Source organism: Abramis brama (genome assembly GCF_963993115.1).
Source record: "Abramis brama genome assembly, chromosome: 23".
Lineage (NCBI taxonomy): Eukaryota > Metazoa > Chordata > Actinopteri > Cypriniformes > Leuciscidae > Abramis > Abramis brama.
The window spans coordinates 14,030,197-14,057,469 of NC_139985.1; the positions used below are offsets into that span (position 1 = coordinate 14,030,197).

At 38.1% G+C, this 27,273-nt stretch overlaps 1 protein-coding gene across 1 annotated transcript in view; it reads left to right on the forward strand.

Moving 5' to 3' along the window:
* The first annotated feature begins 705 nt into the window (after nucleotides 1-705).
* The window catches only part of mapkapk2a (MAPK activated protein kinase 2a), a 41,627-nt gene continuing 15,059 nt past the window's right edge, over nucleotides 706-27,273 (forward strand). The window contains exon 1 of the mRNA XM_084100986.1: nucleotides 706-1,392. Within this exon, the coding sequence (XP_083957112.1) occupies nucleotides 1,174-1,392 (219 nt within the window). The 5' untranslated portion in view covers nucleotides 706-1,173. The remainder of the gene's footprint in view (nucleotides 1,393-27,273) is intronic.

A 27,273-nucleotide genomic window follows, 5' to 3' on the forward strand; every position in this document is an offset into this window, starting at 1 on the left:
TTTAACATAGCGATTAGGCCTAACAGGATAATAACAAATTATGCGACCTTCATTCGAATGCTGCCTACCTATGGGCTACATTTGTAAATGAAAACAGGCGCTCATTTATCGTCACATATGCCTATTGTTGTATCCTATAACCCACAGTCTAAAAGTCAAAACTTTATTGGCATGTTCGGGCATTTACAAAACATATAGGCTAAGTAAAATAATGTTAACTAGGTAAAGAGATAGCTACATGAAATGAAGGCGGGGAACATAAAGCAATTACATAACAATGGTATAACCAATAATACTAATAGGCCTACTAATAATAATATACAAATATAAAATAAAATAAACGAAGAAGAAGAAAAAAAGAAAAACAACGACCAGTGAATGTATTTAAAGGCGTTGGGATGGGATAGATTGGGCTTCTTGTAGGGCTATATTATTTTATGTCCTTACATAATCTTTTAACATTTATTCATAACAAACTTTATTCGAATTCTGTCAACAAAGACATAGCCATCGCGCGCAATTGTTTTGCATCAGTGCAGGACAGAGCATATATTTATAGTCGATAGTTTAATATTTAATATTTAATATTCACAATTTCACATATATTAATAATTTCATATTTAAAAATGTATTTCAATTGCGATTGCACTTTCAGTGTGGCGGCTCCTTTAAGAAATCAGGCATTCCGAACTCCGCCATGACGTCAGAACAGTAAGACGCTGGCTGGCCGAAAGTCGCGAAAGGCCAGTGCGCTTCTCGCAGAAGACTAGTGTTAGAGCGCATGTTATTACCGACTTTTTAACTCTACATTTGTGTTTTTAATTCGTTCGGCGGCTCTTTCAAATAGCCGGTGACATTTCGAAGTCTTTTAACCTTGAAGTGAGTTTATGTAAGTCGCCTTTTAACTATCTGAGCCCTGAATTGGTGGGTTGACCAACGACATGGATATTAGCTAGCTTAGCTAACGTTAGTCACCAAGAAACCGAAATAACGGCGCGTCAGAGGGTTTGTGTCAGTTTTATTGCTTTTAAACATAGTTTATGTTCCTGGAGTCGAGCTCTCTGAGGCAAATCTTCGCCTTGGGTGTTGCCAAAGAAGGACTGAAGTTCGGGAGAAGTAACTTAGCTAACGTTAGTTGTTTAAGTAACGTTAAAGGAAGAAAAGAGGTGGGAAATGTTGACTAACGCCAACAGTCCGCCGAAGTTTCCAAACCAGCAACAGCAGCAACAACAGAATCCAGCCCAATTCATGTCGGGTAAAGGCTCACTTCAGATCAAGAGAAATGCCATAATCGACGACTACAAGGTCACAAGTCAGGTCCTGGGACTGGGCATCAATGGCAGGGTTCTGGAGATCTTTCACAAGAGGAGTGGGGAAAAGTATGCTTTAAAGGTAAGATTGAGACATTTATAAATCTGCTGTTTAACCTTATGAACATGTTTAGGGGTTTATAGTTTTTTTGGGTGCTTTTTAATAAGTAAAACACACGTCAGAATTATTCTTTAGCTGTTTAAAAGACCATCTGTCCACTGTCTCATATTCATAAAACCTAAAACCAGTGTTTTATTCTTCATTTGGAGTGTTTGTCTTTGTGTGTTATGTTTAAGGGATTTAAAAGTAATCAGGTAAGCTTTCTACAGGTGTTCTTCCAGGGTACACAGTGATTTGGGATTGAGTTAATCATTCATTTTAAGAGCACAATGGAAATTAGAAAGCCATCTGTTTTATTGAGAACCAGGTGGCAGGTTCCTGTTCCAGCTGGCCTTTGATATTAACGACTGTATTGGGCAGAATGGCTTGGAGGAGAGGGCAGAGAATGACATAAGACGTTCCACCTCCATCAGGAGGAGTATTATTTCATTTAGATTGACGCAAATCCACTCCTAGTTACGCAAAAACAGGAAGGTGGATCTGGTTTTGGTCTGTTTATTGTGGAATGGGTGTGTCAGTTCACTCAGTAGTATGTTGATGAAGTTGGCAGGTGACCTTTTTTTTATGTTTATTTTTTTGGTTGTTTGTAGTGGTGGCCTGTGTTTGGTTGACTTCGATTGAGTTATTTAGTCCCACATGTTCTCCTAGTAGTAACCTAACTGCTTGCATACTAAAACTTATCAGGTATCATATACATGTGTTTGGGCATGTGGTTAAAATTGTCAGGTTGGAGCCATAGCCTTGTGGTCAGTGCTCTGAAATTTGCTTTGGGCAACCCGAGAGGTCCTTTCCACTTTTTCATCCCATTGCCACTTCCTCCCATTTTCCTCTTTACAATCCGATAAAATGTAGGCAAAATTACACACACACGCACACACACACACACACATATATATATATACATACATACATGCATGCATATCAAAATGAAAAATTATGTATCAGATATTTTTATTTATTTATTAAGGGTCAATATTTCCCACCTTGGAATAGATTTTCAGGGATAGCCTATATTTTTAAATTTTTGTGTGCATTTTTTTTAATAATTCAAAAACACAGCGTGTTATCTCATTAATGTCACTTAAATTCAATTAATTCATTAACATAAATTATGTTTTTGAACAGTTATGGCTGTTAATTATAAAATCAATATCAAATTCAAAAGTTGTTTTAACAATGCACAGTAGCCTTAGCCTATATCATTACACAAAAAGTATTTTGCTTTAATACATGGCCCATCTCTAATTGTAGCTAATAGCTCTGTATTGATGTTACCTAACCCTTGATTTCGGCTCACCACAACCTCACATCATGATGAAATATACTTCCATATTTCCATTATATTAGTCTTATGTGAAGTCAGAAATCAGTAAAACTGTGATGACTGCTGCTTCTTTCAAAGTGATTGTATTTTGTATTTTATTTGTACTTAGACCTAGGGCTGCTTGATTATAGCAAAAGTCATAATCATGATTATTTTTTGGTCAATATTGAAATCATGATTATTTAACATGATTATTGGTGGGTGATCAAAGTCTTTTTTTCACAAAATTATTAATTTTAAATATCAGTGAAATTTCACAATAATCAATATTTCAGCAAAAACTAATAGGATAACTGATATAAGAAAATGCCCTTAAAATAATTACATAAGACAAGTAAACAACAGTCATTAATACAATAAGAACAAAGAAACTAATTACAAACAAAATGGACAAATAAAAATAACAACAAAAATAGAAGATCAAAATAAAAAAATCAATCAAAATTCATAATCAAATATAAAATAACACTACTTTTAACACTGCATAGTCTTACTGTACACTTTAAATATAAGCCTAGATTAATCCTTATCAAAGCTACTCAAGTTATTCAGTCATGATCAGTGAGTGATTTTCCTTTGTCATTTGTTGTTTATCATTAATGACAGACTGCAGCAGGTTTATTAGGCACCTGTCACTTTAAGAGCTAGGCTAATGCACGGATCCAATATACTGGTACACGTGTTTGTGTGTTGTATGTTTACTTAAGACATAGCACCCACTGTGTTTACATGAATACTCTCCAAAAAGGCATTTTGAAATTTTTTGTGTGTACTGGTTTAGGTGTGTAGCCTAAAGCCCATTTGTTTATCCACGTTTGGCTCTGGGCACAGAAAGAAGGGTGAACAGTCTCTTTTGCGGCTTAATGCACTAATAACAGTGCTTAATATGAAACACGTCCCGCAGTTTAGCAACAGTAGGCGTTTTGCAACACTCGCTAATTTGGCTGATTTGGATGTTAAGTTTGGGCTTTTAGGGAGGAATGAAAGCACGTCGCTGTGAATAAAAGGAAGGTATATGCTAGTACGTTTTACCTCGATTATCTTGTTTTCAAATCGAAAATTAATTATGATTAATCACAACAGCCCCACTTAGACCCATTAGTTTTTGAGTTAAAAGGCAGTCAACAAGACTTTGGGCAAAAATGTATGTCTCAAAGGTTAAAACAATCCACTTCTGTGGTTGGCCTCTTCCCACTCACTGTCTGTGCTGCTATAACAGCAGAGTAGAAATGTGGAGGTGTTCATTCACCCCTTTGTAACATTTATTTGGCTGAGGTCTTTTTTTTTTTTTTTTATGCCTCCCCAAAATGTTGCTGTGATCATAATCAGAAAGAACTGTAAGATCCAGCATTTGCTTTTTGCTTCAGCTTGGTGAGATAGGGTGATTATATGCTGAAGGAAAGCCCTGTTGATCTTCCAGGGCCAGTGATGATGTCAGCAGCCTGGCTGGCTTTCTGTCATCGTGCTGAATGATCTCTGTGCTCTCCAGTGACAGATCTGGCTCAGCCCCACATTCATCACCACACACGGCCTGGCTATTTGTAGCTGCAAAGGACCATTGCATACTTGTGGGAGGCAGGAAAAGAGTGGGGGACTGTGAAGCATGAGATTGCTGCTGATGGCAGTTTGGAGCGTGGAGTTTGGAGTTTATGAGTTATGGACACAGATATTCACCCTTGTGAATTTAGTGTTTGTGTGTCAGGTTGCTTTTGATTTGTATGTTTGGGGAAAATTGAGTCATAGCTGACTTGCCTATTAGTAAAATAAGTTTGACCCGAGGAGCTGTCTAGTCCAATACTGAGCACAAATTTGTTAACAGTGCATTTCCTTGTGTTTGAGAAATTGGCTTGTTTTTTTTGGTTTTTTTTCTGCACTCGTGCTTGTGACCCAGTTTACCTGGAAATGAAAGCAATTCCTGATTTCAAATACCTAAATGTTCAGCTTGATCCACAGGTATCATTTTGTGTAATTTGTTACATGAGGAAGAAAAGAACGGTCTTGTTTTCAAGCCAAGGAATAATTCGCTTTGAGGACTCACTGTGATGTTTAATTCATGAATGTGCAGGTTTAAACTTGTGAAGTATCTATAAAGTCTGCGTTCAAACCCAGTTGCACTTCTGTTCTAAAGGCAAAATTCTTTTGATGTTCTGTCGGGAGACATGTTTGCAACAAAAGCCTTTAAACATGCTACTTTTTTTAATTATTTTTTTATGCTAAACCCATTCTGTGTGTTTATTAGCATGTTGTGTGCAAATACCAACACATCTTAAGTAAACTGACTGACATGGAGTTCTAAGATTTTTCAGAGAAAAACAGAACAAATCACTTCTGATGTTTTTCTTCAACAAATTGTATTCCTCTTTGATCCCTGCATCAGACATACAAGCCTAGGGTGCAACCTCTGATTTTGCTGATTAATGCCTGGCTCACACTACAGGAGTTTTAGGCCGATTTATGCCCGATTTCCCCCTCCCGAGAATCTGAGAAAAAATCTTGTCGAGGACCTCGATCGGTTCCGATGTTCGGCGCAGATTATCTGGTAATGTGAGGCGTTCACAGATCGAATCTTGCCCCTCCCGATCTGCTCTCACACAAATCGGGCTCGCCCCGATCATATCAAACATGTTTGATATTTATCGGGATGAGCAAGATTGTGATTACGTCAGTGCTGTCAAAAAGACAGCAGGGCTGTCGTGCTGAAGAAATTTCCCTTGAGATAATTTTGAATGACTCAACTCGATATGCGTTTTTATCTCCATTTATTTATTGCTAAATAAATAAGTATTACGCTGTGGTCAGCAGGCACAAAGGCGAGTAACGTTACATGTTCAGTAATGAAACCGAAACTAAAAAGCGCGTTAAAACGAAATGGATTTCAAAATCAATGCACGCGTCACCGGATTTAAAAATGCACATCTAGCTTGTTGCACGCACACATATTATGTCGAAATAACGATAGTATATTATGTTAACATTATTAGCCTAATAATAATAAATCTTTAATCAATATTTGAATGCTGAATGGTCAATTTAATAAAATGAATAGGCTACTTTAATTGTGACAATTAAAATGATTGAATATTAAATATTAAGTGGACAATTTTTGCAATAGTATTTATATGCTATATATCTAGCACCCCCTCAGCACCTGCGTTAAAAAAATATCTCGTACCAAAAAAATGGTCGGGTTTAAATCGGGCTCGGGCTCATAATTACAGTTATGTTAATGTGTTGTGTTGTGTCGGGCCGGGCCGGGCTCGGACACAACGTGCATGGGCTCGGGTAGGGGTCGGGCTTGATTTTTTTGGGCCCGATCTAAGCTCTTAACTCAAAGTACCGGTAGGTTCAAAGTCTCTGTGCGTGTGTATGTGCGTGCATGCGTGTGTATCTCATGGCAATGCACATCCCATATGTTTCCATGCTTTTACACTTCAGATCTGCTGCGTGAGATCACGTGAGGCGCTTCCTCTGGCACGATAATCTTAATAACATTTTGTAGTGTGTGGTGCACCGCGATTTTTAAACCTTGTACTGTGAGCATGTTTAAGATTTGGGGGAAGAAAATCTGCAAAGATTCTCCTTAAGTGTGTGCTTCAACCAGATTTCAAAATCGGTTAGGATTTTAAAACTCCTGTAGTGTGAGCCAGGCATTAGTTGAGGATTAAATGCCACATGGTGCCTGTTCTCAGGTGCTTTATTTTTCCTGTCCGTGGGATCAGTAACAGTCTGAGGTTCATTTGAGGATCTCCTATCTTAACTGTCTCTCTTAATCAGATTGATATAATATCACTGGCGAATATCGATAGCTCAGATTCAGAAAGTAACTTTCATTGTGTTATGCTGCCTGTTTCAGTATATTCAAATTATTATGATTTGCAGTTTGTTTGTGGTTTTGATGAGATAGAAATTATTTCAGGGATAGTATGCATGCTGTTTTTAAACACAATTGTTAGTAATATCAAAGCAGCCTTTGGTTTAAGTGAGCGGTATTTGTGAAGAACACCCAAACGATAAAGACAACAAGTGCAGTGTGCCCTGAGATCCTACCAGATTTGTTTTATTGTTAGTGTAAAAAAAAAAAGTCAAACATTTATATGAGTTAACCCAAAGTCCATCCTGTGTCAGCCTGATTTGGGATGTGTGCCGGATGTGTGCCTGATTTTGAAGGAAATTCTGCATGGATGTTAGACCTAGTCTGTAGAATAGATTACAGCTAGCTTAGACAAAATTTTATATGATGTGAAGACCAAGTAGACTACAAACCGTGCAACCTTTGGGGTACAAGTCTGACTCTCTAACCATTAAGCCACAAATTGTTAATCTCAAGTAAAAAATATGAAGCATTTCATTATGGCTGCCAGTGTTAATTTTGGCAGCCATTTTTGATTTAGTCTTAGTCTTCATCTTCAGACGAAAATGCTTATTGGTCTTAGTCACATTTTAGTCATTTTGTCTTTCATAGTTTTAGTCTAGTTTTAGTTGACGAAAAGTCATTGCATTTTTTGTCAACTTTTAGGAATTACTTTTAGTCAAACTGCAGTTACCGACATTCATTTTGGTAGCTATTTATATGTAGTCAAAAAATGTCGTCATAATTTTTCTCTCTAGGCCAATTCAATTAAGCTTATGAGAAATTTAAATTAAGGTAACAGGCTGTATTGAAATTTCACTCTTTAGCAGTAGCACTTGTGCAATTCTACATACCCCTTTTCCTTAGTTCAGTGGTTTTTAGAGTGCCCTACCCCCTGGTACCCCCTCTCTTCCACTTAGACTGCAGTCACATCTTTTCCATTAATGGACAGTATTTGCCCCCTTTAATCGATTTTTCCTGTAAATTTTTTACCTTTAGAAGTACCTTTATAAAATAAATAATGCTTTAAATTAAACAATGTTCAATAAATATGCAATGATGGTAAAAACAAAGTGATACTTTTAACCCTTTCACACGTAAGTTTAAAATATTCTGGCTGAATATTATACCCCCCAGCGTGAGTTTTTCAAGGCGACCGTTATTTAGAACGTGTCACTTTATGGTTTCCATGGTGACGTGTCATTGCTTGTCACGTGACACACCGCAGCAACAACAGCGCTGAATGAATGATGATCTGCTTTTATGTCATTTTTCCTTTTTTATTCAAAATATTCACAAATCTGTTAGCTATGTCATGAAATATCTGATATTTCGATTGTCAGATATATGCAAGTGGAAGTGTTTTGTTGTTTAAACACCTTTATAACGATCGCGTTAGTTGAGCTGTATGCGCGATGGGCGCTGCCATTTTAGTTTGTGCCGCAGACGCAGTTGAGAGAATCGGATCTGTTGGATTTCAGTGTTTCCCCTAGGTTTACAGGTTTGGGGGGGGGGGGGGGGGGTTGGTTGGTTGGGGAAAATTGACAACAGACACTATCTATCTATCTATCTATCTATCTGTCACATTAATTGGTTGTCTGGGAGGGTAATGCTTTGTAAAAGTTAACATAAAACACAAATGTTTAAAAAAAAATTAACATAAGATATCTCTTTAAAAAAATAAAATAAACATATTTAAATCTTTTTAAAATTGACTTTTGCAAATAACCTTTGTTAAATTTATAGAAGTATTTGTTAATATTAATGGACCAGAGCTTAAATAGTTTTATTTTTTAACTAACAACTAAAAAAAAGATTTATAAATACTAACAAATATATTGCTCATTCATTTTTCGTTAATGTTAGTTAATACATTTATATGACAAACAAATTTTAAATGGGTTTTTTTTTGTGAGAAGTTTTTATTTCTATGATGCATTTATTGGAGAGAATAATCCTGTCAGACGCAGCACTGCTGTGAACGCGCGTTCACGTTTAAACACAATTTAAACAATGTATTATTCAATGCATTACTTCTATATAATTATATATTAAGTTGCTCAAGCAAGTGGTAAAATATTTAACCATGTATTTATATTAAAATCTTTTGCATTTCAATTTTAATACAATAAATCTTGCATGTCACAGAGAACTTGATTTTCCACCTCCACGAATGTCATTATGTCGCCTTGTTGAGGTAAATTGTAGTTTTCCTTGCTTTATCACGGTTTTAAAATGAAAAAAGTAATATTTAATTAAATGACTACATTTTCAGGTCAATCTGTGTTCATTTTGACCACGAAACATGCGCTGTCACTTTAATTCAGCGTTTGCAGCACAGCAAAAATCATAGACAGCAAAAATAGACTCGGTGCGGAAACGATTGCTGCACTGCTGTATACGCACCGCAACTGGAACGGATCGATCATCGACGGACTGCATCCGCGACGCGTGCAGTGTGAAAGCTCTGTTAACATGGGTACGGAAAACAATACTCACCGCATACACACTGCAAACGAAATATGTGTGAAACGGGCGTTAGACTTGGAGCAGGAGAGCTACTTCGGCTGCTACTCGCAGTAGAGTGAGTGTTGCCATCTTCAGTTCAGCGACATATTTCCCGCCGCGCGCTCTCTGTCCACTAGTGCTCATCTGTATTTGACGCAAGTGTTTGTTTGTGTGCGAGTGTGCGCGCTTGCGCACTCAACACAGACAGAAAAGACATGCCATCGTGGAAATAAGATAAATAACATAATACTTAAGGGCTATTTAGTTTTTGTAATAAAAAAAAAATAATTAATCTGGCGCTATAAAGAAAATCAAATCAAATTTACTTGACCTTCAAGGGGGGCGGGGGGAGCCGTTAGGAGGGCGGGGCGCCCCCCTTATATAATGGTAGGGGAAACACTGGATTTACAACATTTACAATTCATCCACTTCTCACGAAATACATAAAAGTAAGTGGCTGGTGAACTGGGAGAAGAATAGAGTAAACTTTAAAGTTACTTACACAATGTGTATCTGATATGAATAAAACGTGTCTACTTATAATGGAAAGGATTATTATTGCCTCTTCCATAGACATCAGCGTCTATTTTACAAACTCTAAATGTATTGTTTTTTTAGTACGTATGTGAATTTATATGTCTGAAACCTAAAATAAACATTATGTGGTTGAAAACACTGAAAAGTTGTGATATATGACAGCTCTGAGCGCGCCTGTCTCTGGCTCAGCGCCAGCCAACGCGCAAAATCACATTTGAATTTAGCAGTTGATCACGTGATGCACTGACCGTTCTAATCACACCGGGGTGATCGTACGCTCCAGGGACCAGCCAAGACTGATCACACCGGTGTGATCGTACGTGCGAAAGGGTTAAATATTAAATTAAAATCGCCAGTAGGTGGCGGTAAGTTAATGTCTTATGAGTGGGTCATGGAGTCATTCATTCATTCAGTAATGAAGCAAGTTGCTATATTTATTGAACGGATCATTGAATCTCACGATTCGTTCAAATCACAGATTCGTTCACGAATCACCACTGTGTGCTGCAGTTCTGCTGTGGCTTTCGTTGCAAAATAGAGCAGCAATAAGCCTACTGACGATACTGTTTTAAATGTAGTACATCACTTAATGTTACCCTTCTGTTTGTTGAACTGTTGTATAAAATCAATGTCACAATTGAAATCGTGTGGGTATTCAAGAAACATTGTATTCTTGCTCTTATAATATTTTCAACATTAAAAACACTGCTGGATATCAGCCTGCATTTTGATCGCAGATTTAGTCGCACAGATAACGCAAGCGAGCAAGACACTGAGCTCACTTCTCCGTGACAACGTGGACAAACTCATATTCCTTTCTCATTACATGAGAACGCTGAGATCAGAGGGGAAAAAAATAGTGCCAGTGAGCAGGTAAAGCCTAATTTTAGGGGTGTAACGGATCGTAGTTTATCTGTGATCCATATAGATCAGGCCTGACGGTTATGCACACGTGATTCGCTGATTGCAAAGTTTAATCTTCATAGAGTGAACGTTTATCATTTGCATGCGAGTAAGTGGAATTTGCACGTTTGTCTTGCCAATTTACACATTCGAGCGATTTTAAATAATTCCAGCTTGATAAGAGGTGAAAGAGAACTCAATTCGGTACTCCATTCTGTTATCTGTGTGCACAGCCGCACACACAGAGAAATGTGTTTTAGACTGCACTCGAACACAGAATTGATTTCTCTTTTCTGTCATCTTTCGCATGAATGGACGCGTACACACAAAATTGTCAAAATACCCATCTCTGCAAGTATTTTCATAAACAGTCGATTTTGTCTTAAATGAATGTAAACAGTTGAGAAACAAAATTGGATGTGTATCATTGGATTCGTGCATTAGGTCTTAATGTGACAGCAGCCTATAAATTTCTGCTGCTGTTTGTCATTAATGTTGTCAAACAACTAAGATCTATAACAAAGATTAATCTATATTACATTTATACAGTGAACACTATACAGTGTTATTTAACATTTAATTATTACTTTTCTGTACCTGAATGCTATTGTTAGACCTTTAATTGTAACTTTGTTATATTGTATATATGTATGATTGTAATTATTGTATTTTTTTTCTTTTTTCTGACTGTTCACTTTATGGGTGTAACAATGTTGTTATACTGAAATCGCAATATATAAATGAGATTATATGTGAATCGGTGATGTGTGAACGATATAGTCATATATAGTCTCTATAGCCAAATAGACCTTATGTAGTCTCGCCCCTTTTCAGCTCTGCGCTCGTTGAGTTCTGTCTTTCAAGTAAGATCTTGTGGATTTATGAATGAACAAATGTTCATTCATCTTTTTTGATTTGTTGAACTGCTCGTTTTAAAAATTTCCCAGTCTAAAATTATGACATCTGCTTCAAACATTACAATGCTCATGATAACTTTCGTTAACTCTACAATAAGTAAATCCACTTCACCAGCTAATTACTCTTCGACAGCGATGCCATAGAAATTACAGTGCTACCGCAAGATGGAAGTTCAAACAAAATTCTAAAGATGGCTAGATGCTTGTTTCTCTGCCGCAAAATGTTTGTAGAGTTTTTTTTTTTATCCAAGACTTACTGTAGCTTACTGTATTTATAAGGTATAGTTCACGCTAAAATTAAAAATCTGTCATGTACTCACCCTCACGTCGCTTTAAAACCTAAAAGGTTTTCGTTCCCCTTCTAAACACAAATGAATGTTTTTTTGTGAAACCAGAGAGATTTCTGGATTTGTGTCCCTCTATTTAAAGTCTCTTCCCCCAAAACTTAAAAGATCCAGAAAAAAGTTCATAAAGGCATCATAAAAATAATAAATCAAGCAGTTAATCCAAGTCTTCTGAAGAGACATGAGCTCTTTATATGATGAACATATTTGCAATGCTCATAGTAAACACGGACGTTCATATGTATGTGTGTGATGCACGAGAACAACATGAGAGTGAGTAAATGAAAACCAAATAAAAATTTGGGGATTTGCGAACCCTTTAAAGTGTTGGAATAGTCATTTTGACACGCAAACGCGCTGGAGCGGCACTCCTCGAAGAGAAAAAACAAACAACATTTAAATCACTTTTTTAGTTTTAGCACTATAATGATTCAAAGCATTTTAGATGGTTTATTCTTATCATGTAAGTGCATTAATAGAGGCAGAGACAGGACATAGTGAGCACCGGGGGAGAGCGCGAGTGTACTGTGTGTGAGAGAAGAACAAGAAATGTTAGAATTTCAGTGACATACTACATTACACAGCCTAACTACTATAATGTTGAATATTATGTATAATAATGCAGTGGGGGAATATTTGCGGGTCCTGATAATGCCAAATGTCTGATTTTACCAGTAAAAAAGGGCCTACATTATTTTAAATATGTAGTCAGTGACAGAGCATGCAAGCATGTGTCTAACATTATTCTGGACAGCTTCAGAATTATGTATATTTCTATTCTGGTGTCACCTTTGCCCTGTGCATTGTAGTGTAATCCCATTTCTCAAATTGGGTTGTTTTATTTAGTAATATTGTAGGTCTGTTAACCGTTAGGCACTTTATTTTTATTTTTATTTTTTAAATGTCTACTGCCGCAGCCTGCTGTACTTTCTGCATGTCTTGATTGACAGATTTTTCCTTAATCAGTGGTAAGTATTTAATTCTTAAAATATACCTACCTTTTCTGTTTTGTCTGACTTGCGATTTTGTTTTCGGAATTGTCGTTGTGTTTTCTGAGTTGTTGTTTTGTTTTTAGCCATTGTGTTTATAATCTGTTTTGTTTTTGGATTTGTTAATTTGTTTTCATATTTGTTATTTGTTTTGCACTTCTCGGCCGCTGTACTTTATCCTGGCTGGGTTCTATCTTTTGTAGGTCATGCCCTCTGAGCGATAGGACAAAGGCTTCTCTGTTGCACCAACATGCCCTCAATCTTATTTCTAAAATTGAACAAGAAAGATCAGTTTATGGTTCAAAAAGAAATGCTAGTGACCTTAAAGTTATCATATTTTGCAATTATGCAACTATGTTTGAATTAATCTTAAATGTTCAGTTTCATAATTTTCCACAGTGTCACTATCAAAGTGTTGAACATTCAGTGGTTTCCAATTTATTCCACTTGCTTTTTGTATAGGCCTATAAACACAATCAGGTCAGATTTAGGCCAATGAAGTCTGCTTCAACTTGCTCTTCAACAATATGTCACCAAAGGGATTAGGGTATGTACATGTCAAGAGACATGTTAGCTTGTTTACACAAGCACTTTGGAATGATCAGAAAACACAATATGTCAGAAAGGCTGAAGGCAATGACATTTTTCTGCAAAACGAAGCTTGTGATGCATTGCTTAGGAAGTCATGTGATTCACCCTCATTGAAAGCTGTGTCTGAAATTGGTTCCCCTTATGCGATCTGTTAATTGCTTGTATTGGATTGACATTCATCTTCAAACAAAAAAACGACTGTCCATTATAGTTTATTATAATTGAGTCCTTTGACTGCTGAGCAGCTATTAGTAAAATATCAATCTTTTTTCAGATCTTCTGTTAACTCCTTTGTGTGCCATTAAAGAGCTTTTTGCTCATTCATGATTTGTGGTTATAAACAGGCGGCCTTTTTTGCATGTTGGCAGGAAGAGGAAAGATGCATGATTGTGTTACTTACAAAGAAATGTGTGGCCAGGATTTGTAAATCAGTGAAATAGACTTAGAAGTTGTGATTCTCCATTTTAACAGCTGTTAATCACAAATATTTGTATCGCAATTAATCATCAACCAAAATTTCATAATCATGAGAGGCATTTTAATCATTCCTCAGCTGTCCTGGACATGTTAAAAAAAAGGCTTGTCGCATGAGCCCACCTAGGCAGAGTGTTCACACATCCGTATTGTGGCTTTGGTGAGGGTTGCTATGACATTCTGTAGCTTAAAGTAGGTTGTGGAAGAGACACCTGGTATTTTTGCATTTGGTCTTCTTGTATGAAAGTGGCTGTGGCTGACATGGTTACAAATGGCTGAATATTTTTTTTTTTTTTTCCAGTAGTAAACCAACCCTTGAACCTCACCTGTGGGTAAACTGGCAAATACATAGCTTAAATTTGAAATGTAGTGAAATGTTTTTTTTTTGGTATTGTGCTTGCTGCTGACAGTCTTGTAAAATTCTACGATTATGTTATAAATTTTAGGTTGGAACATGACATGAATTAAACTGTTGTGGTATGACCAAATGTCATGGCCGTGGTCATTTTTTTTAAAACATTTTGACCTTGTTTTGTGGTACAGGAAACGGTTACTCACACTCTGTGTATGCTGCTACTTTTCCTTCCATATTATACTAGTCACTGATTAAAGCGACAGTTTGTGTTTTGTAGGCTTTCTATTTAGATCAGAAAGATCTCACCTCTCCACCCACAGGATCTCACATGTCCCACAGACACCAGACCAGCTTGATTACACAAAAGCGTTCTCTTTTTATTTTAGTAAAGATGGAAGGTTTTTACTCTGGAAACCCAGCTTAAAGAATATGAAATCAGCTTATTAGACTTTGACAGGAGCAATCCCATGTGTGGATCTCCCTCCATTTTCATTGAAGTTAATTGACCACATCCACTAAGGAGTTTCCAATCTCTCAACCAGTGAGACAGGAGGAAAACCCCTAAGGGAAAACAATGACTTAGCCAAGCAAACTGAGAGTCATGACTGCTGATAGGATCATTATCATTAGCTCAGTGAAGGTGATTTACACTGAAATGTCATCTGATAACACAGGGAAATTACATCAGTGGAGTGTCAGATTTGGTGGCAGTTTTTCAGATCGCATTTATGAGAAGTGGGAATCAGATGGGTCAGTGTAGCTATAATGTCTCAACGCATAACTGCGCTGTCAACTGGAGGAAGTGGGGGAAGGATGTTTGGCGGACTTGAAGAAGTGAAACTTCTAACCGTTGAATGCATTCTTTTACATGTAAGGACACCTGGTGGATCAATTTTGTAGTGTGAAGACAATGGCACTTCAAAGTGATCTTTGTCTTTCTTTTTGTGCAAATTATGGCATTTCATTAAAGCTTGACTGTAAACTACAGGTCTCTGAGTTTCTGAATTTGCTCCCTGTTCCCTTCCTAGCTCACGATTTAGGATATGAGCCATTTCATGCTGTAAAACCTGGTTAAAGTCGGCATGAAATGAAGAATTATATATTTTTCAATTTTAATCAATTACATTGATCTTATTGTAATTTTTTTAATTCAGTCGAAAGGTCACTGCGATGCTCATTCTCCAATGGTCAAACTTTTAAGGTCAGAGTTCACTAAACTAATTACACAGCGGAAGACAAAACTTCCTCTCATGTGCTTTTGTTTCCGGTCTCCAGTGTTTGTATGCTTGTAAATGGAAGTCAATGGAGAGCTCTTTAACTTTGTGTTAATGTACAACTTTTAGATGACATATTACAGAGTGGTGTTGTTGGTGCATCCCAGTGTTGTCTGATTTTAATATTCCCTAATTACTATATATATATATTTTTTTTTAATGTAATGCAAAGGCCTAGTTGATAAGTACAAAAGTTTGAATTTAAACCACTGTTTGTTATTTATCCACATTATTAAAGTGTAAGTTGCAGGTTAACCACCACAGCCAATTAATGTGTAAATTAAAGTGCTCTATATGTATATATTTAATTATTTCTGTCTTAAAATGCGTTAAAATAACATTTATTGGGGTTTCTTCAAAGGTAGCGTGTTTTTTCAGTAACTGGTGATGACGTCATAAGAGGAACTCGCAACCCATACTCTGCTAGATTCTTACTGTATTATGGCTATTTGGAGAACGACTGAGGATGTGGGAAACCATCAAATTCTTTATGGACCACAGCCCTACAATTTTTAACCGGTCAGACGTGAGAGAGAAGGAGAGGAGAATGAGTGGAGGGTTGGCCAGGTGTCCTGGTGAGTAGCTACGTTAGAGCTAGTCTAGGCTAGCCTGGTGCAAACTTAACTCGGATAATATAAGGGAACAAGCCAGTCTTTTCAAAAGTTTGCCGTCATGTAGAATAGCAAGGAGGGACAACGAGTTAAGACATTATTTACTTAAAGTCCAAATCAGTCCAAATGTCAGTCCAAATCAGAGCTGTAGAGATGCTAATTAGCGATGTTTATTGTCAGAAAAGAAAAAGAGAGATCGATGTCCCCATCACTGTGTTTGTGTGGGCTATGCCACCCAATTGAATCAGCAGTGGAGAGTATGTTCTGCCGTGAGGTGAACGCGTTTTGGAGTTTAGTGGAACAGCTCGACCTGCGACCGGCTGATCTGACGTGCCTGAACCCGGTGCCTGAACCCGTTTGTTTTGCGAATAGCTTATTCTCATTTCAGGCAGGATCACGGTCCCCTTGAAGTCAGCACACACGAGTATGTTTACAGTTGAGTTATTTTATCCATAATCTTTTTATCAAATAAAACATACAACCAGCTTTTCTGTAGTTATGTAAGGCATCTATAGATATGACTATGCCGGAAACTCTACTAGTGAGTTCCTCTTATGACGTCACACCCCATCTAGTGGAAGGGAGCGGGAGCGGTTAAAACCACTGTTAAAAGTGCCAACTTTTCATATTATATTCAGCATTTTGGTATAAAAAACAATGGTGGGCGGTTCTTATTTTATGTTTAATAAACACATTGCATTATCTTCGTGAAAAATTTAACCTGCAATTTACACTTTAAGGCAAACAACAAATTATATTAGTTTTAGCAGTCTAGGCACAATGTTTCTCCTGGTTTCCACGTCAGCGCTGCTTGATCCGTTAATAACGGATACATTTGAATGTTTCTCACTAGATCTCACAGCAATGTTATTACTTCTGTGGTGAATCCAAATGCTTTCTTTACTGGATCTTAGAGCTGTGTAACAGTGTCGCTTGATCAGGGTCGGCTCGCGCTGCACTGACATTTGTCCAAACTGAGCTTGAAGCACAAAATAACGAGTAGCGCAGTTTTCGTTCTGCTTTCATTACGTTTGCCATTTGATGTTGGGCAACGTTGTGCTGGTCACGCCATCTTCAACTTCGCAGTCCACTTATGAATCACGTTCAAATGGAACGCACCTTCAGTCAACATGATGTGGAGTGCGCAGTTCATGGTTGCATAGCAACGACAGACACCATGGGAGCTTTGGAAAGGAGACAGCGGCACAGCAGCACTTTCCACGCGTTTTTAGACGCGACGTGAATGGCCCCTAAGATTTACGGGCGATGCACGCATTTTAATGAAAACAGAGCGCTATATCGAACATTTTTATATTGTTACCGACAATGGTGTACTGTCAATAAATACCGATGCCGTTTTATCGCCCAGTCCTATTTTAGGGTTCACGAAAAAAATAAAAAAAATCTGAAATTAATTTGATCCAATTAATGAATGTTAAAGTACTGAATTTAATGTTTCCTTTTATTTTACCCCAGTTTTGGATATTATGGCTGTATAAAGTTGATTCTGGACTTAAACAGGCACCAGGGGGTGCATTACAGAAAGATCCTAACTTTAGAATTCTATCTTATCTGTTTGGTAATTTTAGAACAACATTTAGAACAAAAGCTCTTACAAAATGACATTTCTTAAGTGCATAATCTTATCTTAACTACAGATAGCAAAATGGTATTACAGAAGCATCTTAACTCCACAAAAAAATCCTAAAAACGGTCTTAACTTTAGGACAACCCCACTGGTGTCCTAACTTCAAAAGTATTTGAAAGCCAACTATAAAAATCACATAATTGCCTTGTCTGAGAATGACGTCACATTTTTTAATGATAGAAGATGAAGAACAATGATGTTTGATGGTGGAAAGACTCTGTGAACACCCAAATGATGTGCTGCACTTTGACAACAAAACTCTGACAAATAATTACAGACTCCAATGAAGCAAAAGAATTAGGCTTTACCTTTTCTACCAAGCTTATCAAAACTTTACTTAATGAAAAGCACCACTTATTTTGTTTCTCCATTTTAATCTCAGTTATTTCTATTATCTGAGTCTTTCTGTTTTACTTCACAGCAGCTGTTTGCGCATAGTTGGTTGCTTGGTAACAGACCTGAGAGTTGATTACCAAACTCGATGGAGGGCTTTACAATTGACCTATGGCTAAGCCACGCCCCCAAACGCGATGAGCCAATCACAGTGCGCATTGCTAACCCAATACACTCGGACATTCTCTGCTTCCACGTCCATTGAAATGCATTGCAGTTAGTCAGTTTTCATTCGTTTTTATATGTTTTTTCTTGTCATTTTTGCTTTTAAACAGCGTGTGTGTGTGTGTGTGATTTTGGTTGGGTGACAGTTGTAGGTTACAGTTTGACAAGAGTTTACAGTTTGACAAAAGCACAATGTTGTGTTTTACACAAATATAAGTAGGCTAAACACTTTGCAGTTTTAATGATGTCCTGTATGAACAAAATGGAGTATGTTTTTATGTTTCCACTGTTCGATCGCGCCTGCGCCTCTCTCTCTCTGACACACACACACATTCCAGCATTGCAATCTTGACATCGCAGCCTGTTCATTATCACATCAAACACGAATAGAGCGTCAAATTCGCGCGCATCGCGTCTAGTTCGACGCTTGAACATTTTGAATCCATTCGCGCGAATAGGATGCGCATATAAAGCGAGCGTTTGAAGCGAAATAGCACCAAACTATAACGTTTAAACTGTGAACTGTAAATCTTTGTCTGGAGCTGAAGCTTATCGACCTTCTCAACAATAAAATTATTAATATAACCCTCCAATGCATAGTTAAGGTCCCTTTGGTGACTTCGAGATGATATATAATCTTTCTGTCTCCAAAAATCATCAATTGCCTCCTGTGAAATGTCTCCTACTGTGACAGCTGCCAAAGCGCCTGTTACCGAATGTTGACTGTTTGTCCGAGTGAGTGGAGGGGGCGTGGCTTAGCCATAGGTCAATTTCCTAACTACAGATAAAATGAGATTTTGTAAGATAGGATAAGAATCCTTAACCCTCTGGGGACCAAGCTGTTTTTGGGGTCCTTGAGATGTTCTGACATGCCTTGACATTTGTGCTTTTTTCAGTTATTTATAAACATGTTAATGGCAAAGGTGTAAATTCACTCTATATAGCACAAACAGGGCTACCATAATATGCGAGCAACGTGTATGTAGATGTTTGTATTTTTAAGAGAATAATGTTTATGCGTGGTTATTGAAAAAAATTAAAATGAAAGTTGCTGAATTAAGACCACAAAACACATATTAAATATGTGTCCACAAGACTTTTGACTAATTGATGTTGTCCCTTTGAGTTCTAGCTTCAAAATTATCTAAAAATAGTCTTGCTTTATCGTTCACAAAAAAAAATACATTGATTTAAATGGTGTAAAACAGGTTTTGCTTGGAAAGCCAATATGCGAGGGGGAGGAGTAGTTTACACCTTAGATTATGAATGTCCCACCCACTCTGCATAATTAGCCATTCACTCAGGTGTGAAACTGACTGAGCCACAATGCAAGGACAAAAGATGTATTTAGAAGAAGACTTATATTGACCATTTAAGATTTCGCTTACATCTCTCTTGTAAATATGTTTTGCTATTTTATTCAAAATGTTACAATTACAACAATAATTACAATTTCAACAATATTTCAAGTGTACTCTTTCTTTGTAAAAAAAAAAAAAAAAAGATTATAGGCCTACATTTTATCATATGTATTCATTAGTTTGAATATAGCCAACATTGGAACATCTAACATCTTAGTCTATGAATTTATTTTTGACAAAAATAGTATTTTTTTTGCAGTTTAATACGTTGCTTATACAAATACATTTTATTTCAACATATTCGATTCCAGTCGATTTTTACTCATCTCAGTAGGCTATAGCAAAGCAGTTTATTCTTTCACACACAGACGCGCGATTCATATTTAGGATAAACAGTCTTTACAAATATGTCCCCTTCATTCATCTCACAGAAAGGCGAGTCATATTATAGAAATGCGATTCATCTTTTTGCGGTTTACATAGGCCTACACTAACGTTATTCCATAACGTTATTCCATAACGTTATTCCACACGTGAGAAAAGAAAACAGCCTACCTCACTCCTCAGCGGAATCTGCTCCACATTTCAGGAGATATTGCTCCTCATCAGCACTGTTCTGAGGAATATTTTCTCCATAAGGTAGGCTATAATGTCTCACTCGCGAGGAGTCGCGACGCGCTTTGTTTACAGCTGATGTGGGCGTTTCACAGCTCTGAAATAGTTCTCAGAATTTGCGTTTGAATAGCACGCGCTCTCCGGGGAGTGGTCACATTACTGTGAATGAGCTCCTAATGAGCTCGACAGGAGTCGCTCTCTTTTTATACAGATTACAGAAGCTGAGAATATTTGTTTTTTATATAAATGACTTCATTTAAAAGATGCGATCTCAAGCTTTATGCCCGTGGGTCTGTTTGCCTGTTTGACTGAATTTTCGATCAGTTATAGATCATTTTCGAACGCGTTTCAAATGGGAGTTTACTGACAGAGAGAAGGCAGAAATCGCATCATGTTAATTTCTTTATTTGTCAAAAAGCAAAACACTTTATTTTTATTGTGAGTATACAGAAAAAAAATAGAAACTGAACAGGATCGATTGATGTATTACACGAAAATGAAAGATCAAAATTAACAGAGCATTTAGTGTTTATTTTCATTGCTAAAAAAAAAAAACGAGCAAAACACGCGGGCGCGTTTGTGGTCCCCAGAGGGTTAATCAACATAAGATTTGCTTCTTTAATACAAATAAGTAAAAAATCCTTAATTTGTCAGATCTTAACTGAAGAAAGTTTCTGTAATACGCCCCCAGAAGAGAATGTTTTGTGTATGTGTTCTTATTAACTATAAAGTTATTGGCCCTCGTATAATGACATTTAGTTCAATCTGGCCCTTGACCTACAGTGGTCAATAAAAAAAGTTTGGCACACCATATTTTAGGGGATTAGTGCATTTAGATAAAGATGCCACTCTAAGTAATTTCAGATACAGTTCTTTTCTAGCAAGTTCATTTGTTATCCATTTCCTGTGGTGACTAAGTGCTGTTGTGGGTTTCCAGATGACATGTTGTTTTGGCAGCAAGGGAGTGAACTCCAGACAAATTCACTTTCCAAAGCTCTTCATGTGAGCTCAAGCCTGGGTGTCTGGCCCTAAACTCCTAAACTGTGTCACACAGGAAGAATAGGAAGGAGTAACACATATTAGAGCTGCAGTGACAGTAGGTATTACAAGCTGGTGGATGTGTTCTGGAATGGGATTAGAATTAATGTATGATAACAGGGAATCAGTTCTGAAAAATATGAGGATGTAATTTGTGATGTCTTTGTTATTATATGTCATAGACAAAGCTCCTTTTGAGCTAAGTCAGAGGGGTCGCTGGCAGATGTCTTTAATCAGATCAAGATACTTTGACACAAACATGTTTACTCTGACACGTGGCTGGTCAGTCATCACAATGAGCAATAGCCTGTCAACACACAAACATGCACGCACACACACACGCACATTCCCCAAACACATCCTCAGGGACAAAGAGCATTTAATACTAAAGTAGCTTACAGGCTGTTCCTAAACAGAAGCAGGTGGAAGATGCTGGCCCTCCATCTCCAGCCCTCCCTTCCCATCCTCTAGAAACCCCTCACCCCACTCTTTTGTGTGCTTGCGGAGGGGATCTTTTGTACTGGGCCTCGGGAAGGTGAATGGGCCACATCTGCTATGCTCCCACTGAGCGGATGAAGGGAAAACACTGATAACAGATGGACATGATTTTCCTGCATATGTACTGGTATTAAAGATAGCAGGACTTGACCACTGATGGTGGCATAATTGTTTGATAGTGTAATTAGAGTATTACATACACTATTTTGATTAACTTTTATAGGCCAACTCTGCATTTTAGCTCCATTTAAATGAACTTGTTTCTTTATAGTGTATATAGTATACATAGTTAACAGCACACAGATGTGAATGCTTGACCAGAGTATTGAAACAGAAGTTTGCTACTTTTTGTTGTGCTTAACGGCGGCACAATAGCATTGCCTTACTGATGTTATGTTACTGCGTTATATAACAGACCTTGTTACTCAAAGGGCCAATATCACTGGTCTATATATATATATATATATATATATATATATATATATATATATATATATATATATATATATATATATACACTGCTCAAAAAAATTAAAGGAACACTTTGAAAACACATCAGATCTCAATGGGGAAAAATATCATGCTGGATATCTATACTAATATGGACTGGGTAATGTGTTATGAACGATAGGATGCCATATCGTTTGATGGAAATGAAAATAATCAACCTACAGAGGATTGAATTCAAAGACACCCCGGAAATCTAAGTGAAAAAATGATGCAGCAGGCTTGTCAATTTTGCTGAAATTTCATTGCAGCAACTCAAAATGGTTCTCAGTAGTTTGTATGGCCCCCACGTGCTTGTATGCATGCCTGACAACGTTGGGACATGCTCCTACTGAGACGACGGATAGTGTCCTGGGGTATTTCCTCCCAGATCTGGACCAGCGCATCACTGAGCTCCTGGACAGTCTGAGGTGCAACCAGGTGATGTTAGATGGACCGAAACACAATGTCCCAGAGGTGTTCTATTGGATGTAGGTCAGGTGAGCGTGGTGGCCCTTCAATGGTATCATTCCTTCATCCTCGAGGAACTGCCTGCATGCTCTCGCCACATGAGGCCGGGCATTGTTGTGCACCAGGAGGAACCCAGGACCCACTGCACCAGCATAGGGTCTGACAATGGATCCAAGGATTTCATCCCGATACCTAATGGCAGTCAGGGTGCCATTGTCTAGCCTGCAGAGGTCTGTGCGTCCCTCCATGGATATGCCTCCCCAGACCCTCACTGACCCACCATCAAACCGGTCATGCTGAACGATGTTACAGGCAGCATAACATTCTCCACGGCTTCTCCAGACCCTTTCCTGTCTGTCACATGCTCAGGGTGAACCTGCTCTCATTTGTGAAAACCACAGGGCACCAGTGGCGGACCTGCCAATTCTGGTGTTCAATGGGAAATGCCAATCGAGCTCCCTGGTGCTGGGCAGTGAGCACAGGGCCCACTAGAAGACGTCGGGCCCTCAGGCCACCCTCATGAAGTCTGTTTCTGATTGTTTGGTCAGAGACATTCACACCAGTGGCCTGCTGGAGGTCATTTTGTAGGGTTCTGGCAGTGCTCATCATGTTCCTCCTCGCACAAAGGAGCAGATACCGGTCCTGCTGATGGGTTAAGGACCTTCTACGGCCCTGTCCAGCTCTCCTAGAGTAGCTGTCTGTCTTCCAGGAATCTTCTCCATGCTCTTGAGACTGTGCTGGGAGACACAGCAAACCTTCTGGCAATGGCACGTATTGATGAGCCATCCTGAAGGAGCTGGACTGCCTGCGCAACCTCTGTAGGGTCCAGGTATCGCCTCATGCTACCAGTAGTGACACTGACCCTAGCCAAATGCAAAACTGGTGAAAAACAGTCTGAAAAGATGAGTAGGGAAAAAATGTCAGTGGCCTCCACCTGTAAAACCATTCCTGTTTTGGGGGTTGTCTCACTGTTGCCCATCTAGTGCACCTGCTGTTAATTTCATTAACACTAAAGCAGCTGAAACTGATTACCAACCCCCTCTGTTATTTAACTGACCAGATCAATATCCCAGGAGTTTAACTGACTTGATGCTATTCTCTGATTAAAAAGTGTTCCCTTTATTTTTTTGAGCAGTGTGTATATATATATATATAATTTTTTTTTTTTTTAAGTCCAGGGCTTTTTCCCATTTTCCCATTTTTAAAAATAAAATAATGATGCTGCCCCCCGAACCCTTAAGGCCTCATTATACTTCTGCGTCGGACCTACGCCGGAGCCTATACGCCGTAGGCAACGTGTTGGTTTTAATTTATGCTTCTGTGTCGTTGTCCGCGTTGACGCGCACCTAGGGAGCATGTGAAACACCGAGGGAGGGGTTCTGGCAGACCAATCACAGCGCTTGTGTCCGCGTAGAATTGACGCGTTGTTACATTTTTGGAGAGGTGCACGTCAGGGTACGCCGTAGGGTACGCGCGCTACACACAGCCTACGACGTAGCTACGGCGGCAGTTCGACGCAGAAGTATAAAACAGGCTTTACCCTAAACCCTACCCTTACCTTACCCTTAACCTAATTATAACCTTATCCCTAAAACCAAGTCTTGACCCTCAAACAGGCCTTTAAAGGGGTCTCAGAAAGTGAGGACCGGCCAAAATGTCCTCACTTTACTCTGTCCTCACTCCAATGGTCTAAAACTCAAACTGGTCCTTACAAAGATAGTTGTACAAGTACACACACACACACACACACACACACACACACACACACACACAGAAGCACGCGTGACGCTCGCTGTGTTTTTCAGCCTCTGCAGTCTCATTATATGAGAACATGAAGGCATTTCCAGAGCCGCTCTGAGAGTCACTGAAGTTCATCAGCATTTTACAGTTTCATTTAAGAAAACTGGACACGGAACACGGAAACTCAAAGGTCTTCACCACAACCCGTCAAAATAAAAGTTCGGTTTAACTTGATATATTACCGAACTATAATTAATTAACTAATGATAATTAACAAAATTCTTATCTATATTAAAATATAGATATCTCTATTTAATAATAATACTAACACTAATAATAATAAATGATAAATTAATTTAAGGAATAATCACACTTTTTCTTTTAGGCTGTAATTTTAACAGTATAAACCTCAGTTGTGCCGCAAGTTTAATTTCATATAAAAGATCAATTAAATTAATGTTTTATGTCTTCATTTCATTAATAGAAAATTCACAACACAGAATGTGTGGAAAACGGAACATTTCATCACTTGCCTGATGGCTCATGCTACCGCTAACCCGGACGTCGAGGTCACTTCAGTGATTTGGGAAAAGCCCGTAAAAGTCCTGGCAGAAAGTGATGCATAAGGATGTAGTGTAACGATGAATTATTATTTTTTCCGAAGTGTTGACAACTTAGTGTTAACTAATAATAAACACTACATCCTTATGCATCGCTTTCTACCAGGACTTTTACGTGCTTTTCCCAAATCACTGAAGTGACCTCGATGTCCGGGTTAGCGGTAGCATGAGCCATCAGGCAAGTGTTATTTAAATAAACTCCTGATGTACTTACAAACTTTCCAATGCCTTGTTTTATGAGTACAGAACCTATTTGTACTACTGTAGAAGTTTGGTACAATTCTGGGCATTATTTGTGGGGTAATTTCCGAGATACAACCTTGGTTCAATTAGCACCTGCACTAAGCCATTCGGCTGATATCTCTAAATAAGCTCTAACTTTAATAATGTTCGACCAAGGGAAAAAAAGCTTCTGGGGGGGTGTTTGGCTCGAGGTCATGGTGCAAAGGACCCTCGGTTGATTTTACTCCGAACCATCCCTTTAACAGAAATGTGTCCCTTTGCAAAATCAAACACTGACAAGTGACAACTAAAAGAGCACAACACTGTATAATAGGGGTGAAAAACTCAGTCCCTGGAGGGCCACTTTCCTGCAGAGTTTAGCTTCAACCCTTATTAAACGCACCCGATTCTGCTCAAGTCCTTCAGCCTTATTTGAAAACTACAGGTATGTGTTGGAGGGTTGGAACTAATGCAACACTTGTGCCATGTTATATCCATGTTTTGTCATTTGCTTGCCCTAATGTTGCTTTAAACCTGTATGAATTTTTCTTCTACAGAACACAAAATGAGTGACATGAGGGTGAGTAAATGATGACTAAATTGAATCTCAGCCAGGTTGCTGGGGCCTCAAATTTCCAAGGGGTCTCAAGATGAAGAAAACAATCATGAAAATAAGATGACTAAAAATCAAGATATTTTATCGGGTAGAAATTGTGAGTGAGAGGAGAGCCTTTAAATATTTTCATGAACAATGGGGCCTTGAAGTCAAAAAGTTGAGATCCACTGGTCTAAAGCAAATTTAGTCTCTTAAAGATGCCATGTAAAAATCTTTAATCTGGTTTTAGCATAGTGGGACTAACAGACCTAGATAATGCAGCTTTTATTGCTGTTATTGTAAAAATACTTTGACTTTGTATGTTTATCCTGTACTCGTATGCCACTGTCAGTGTCTCCTTTGTTTGTGTCTGTTGAAGTCGTAGATTGTTGTTGTTGTTTGTTGTCAGGACATTAGCTGGATATCAAGGCTGCTTTGGGGTTTAGCAGTGAAATCGGAGCACACTCAGCCCCACCACATGTTTCATTGGAGAAAACCAACACCTCCCAAACCTCCCAAACCCTCACCCCCCCCCCCCCACCCCCCACTAGACACAACACGTGACACCACACCTTCTTTCATATCCCCCTTCACATGCAAAACAAAGCTTGTACTGTCTGCCATATGGTCTTTCCTCCCTGTCACTCACAATGACCCATGGAGATTTGTTAATGACATCTAATATCTTAGTCACTACAATCTAATATAGATGTTTTAGTTGCATTCAGGCTGGACAGGTGGCTGCCCTTCAAATCTCTGTTCCTGTGACGCAAGTTACTTGCACCTTCAGACCCTGTATGACGCAGTTTTCCCTTATTTACACAGTCACAGCATGAATACTCTTTAACCTTACTCAGAATGATATAGAATCAAATGATATAGCATTCAGATGACAAATAAAAGTCTTGACTTCACTCACTTTTTTTGCTAGCAAAGAGGTGCTTTAAAGGGCACCTATTATTAGAGCCCGACCGATAAAGGATTTTTAAGGCCGATACCGATACAAATCCGATATTCCGATATATCGGCCGATATATATTTAAAAAAAAAAATCCAGAAACGCGCAACAAAACATGAACAGATTTCCCTAACATTAGTTATTTTATTAGTCCTCAGCCTTACTAAAATATTATGATAATGCAGTTTAAAAATAAACTTGTTTGTTTTATTGTCACAACAGAACAGAATATATTAAAGTTCTGATAAATATAATGTATAAAAATACAAACTTAACATATGAAACTTAAAGTCCTTTGAACAAAAAAGTCAACTATTATTAATATTGACAGTAATAATTCAATTATGTAATAATG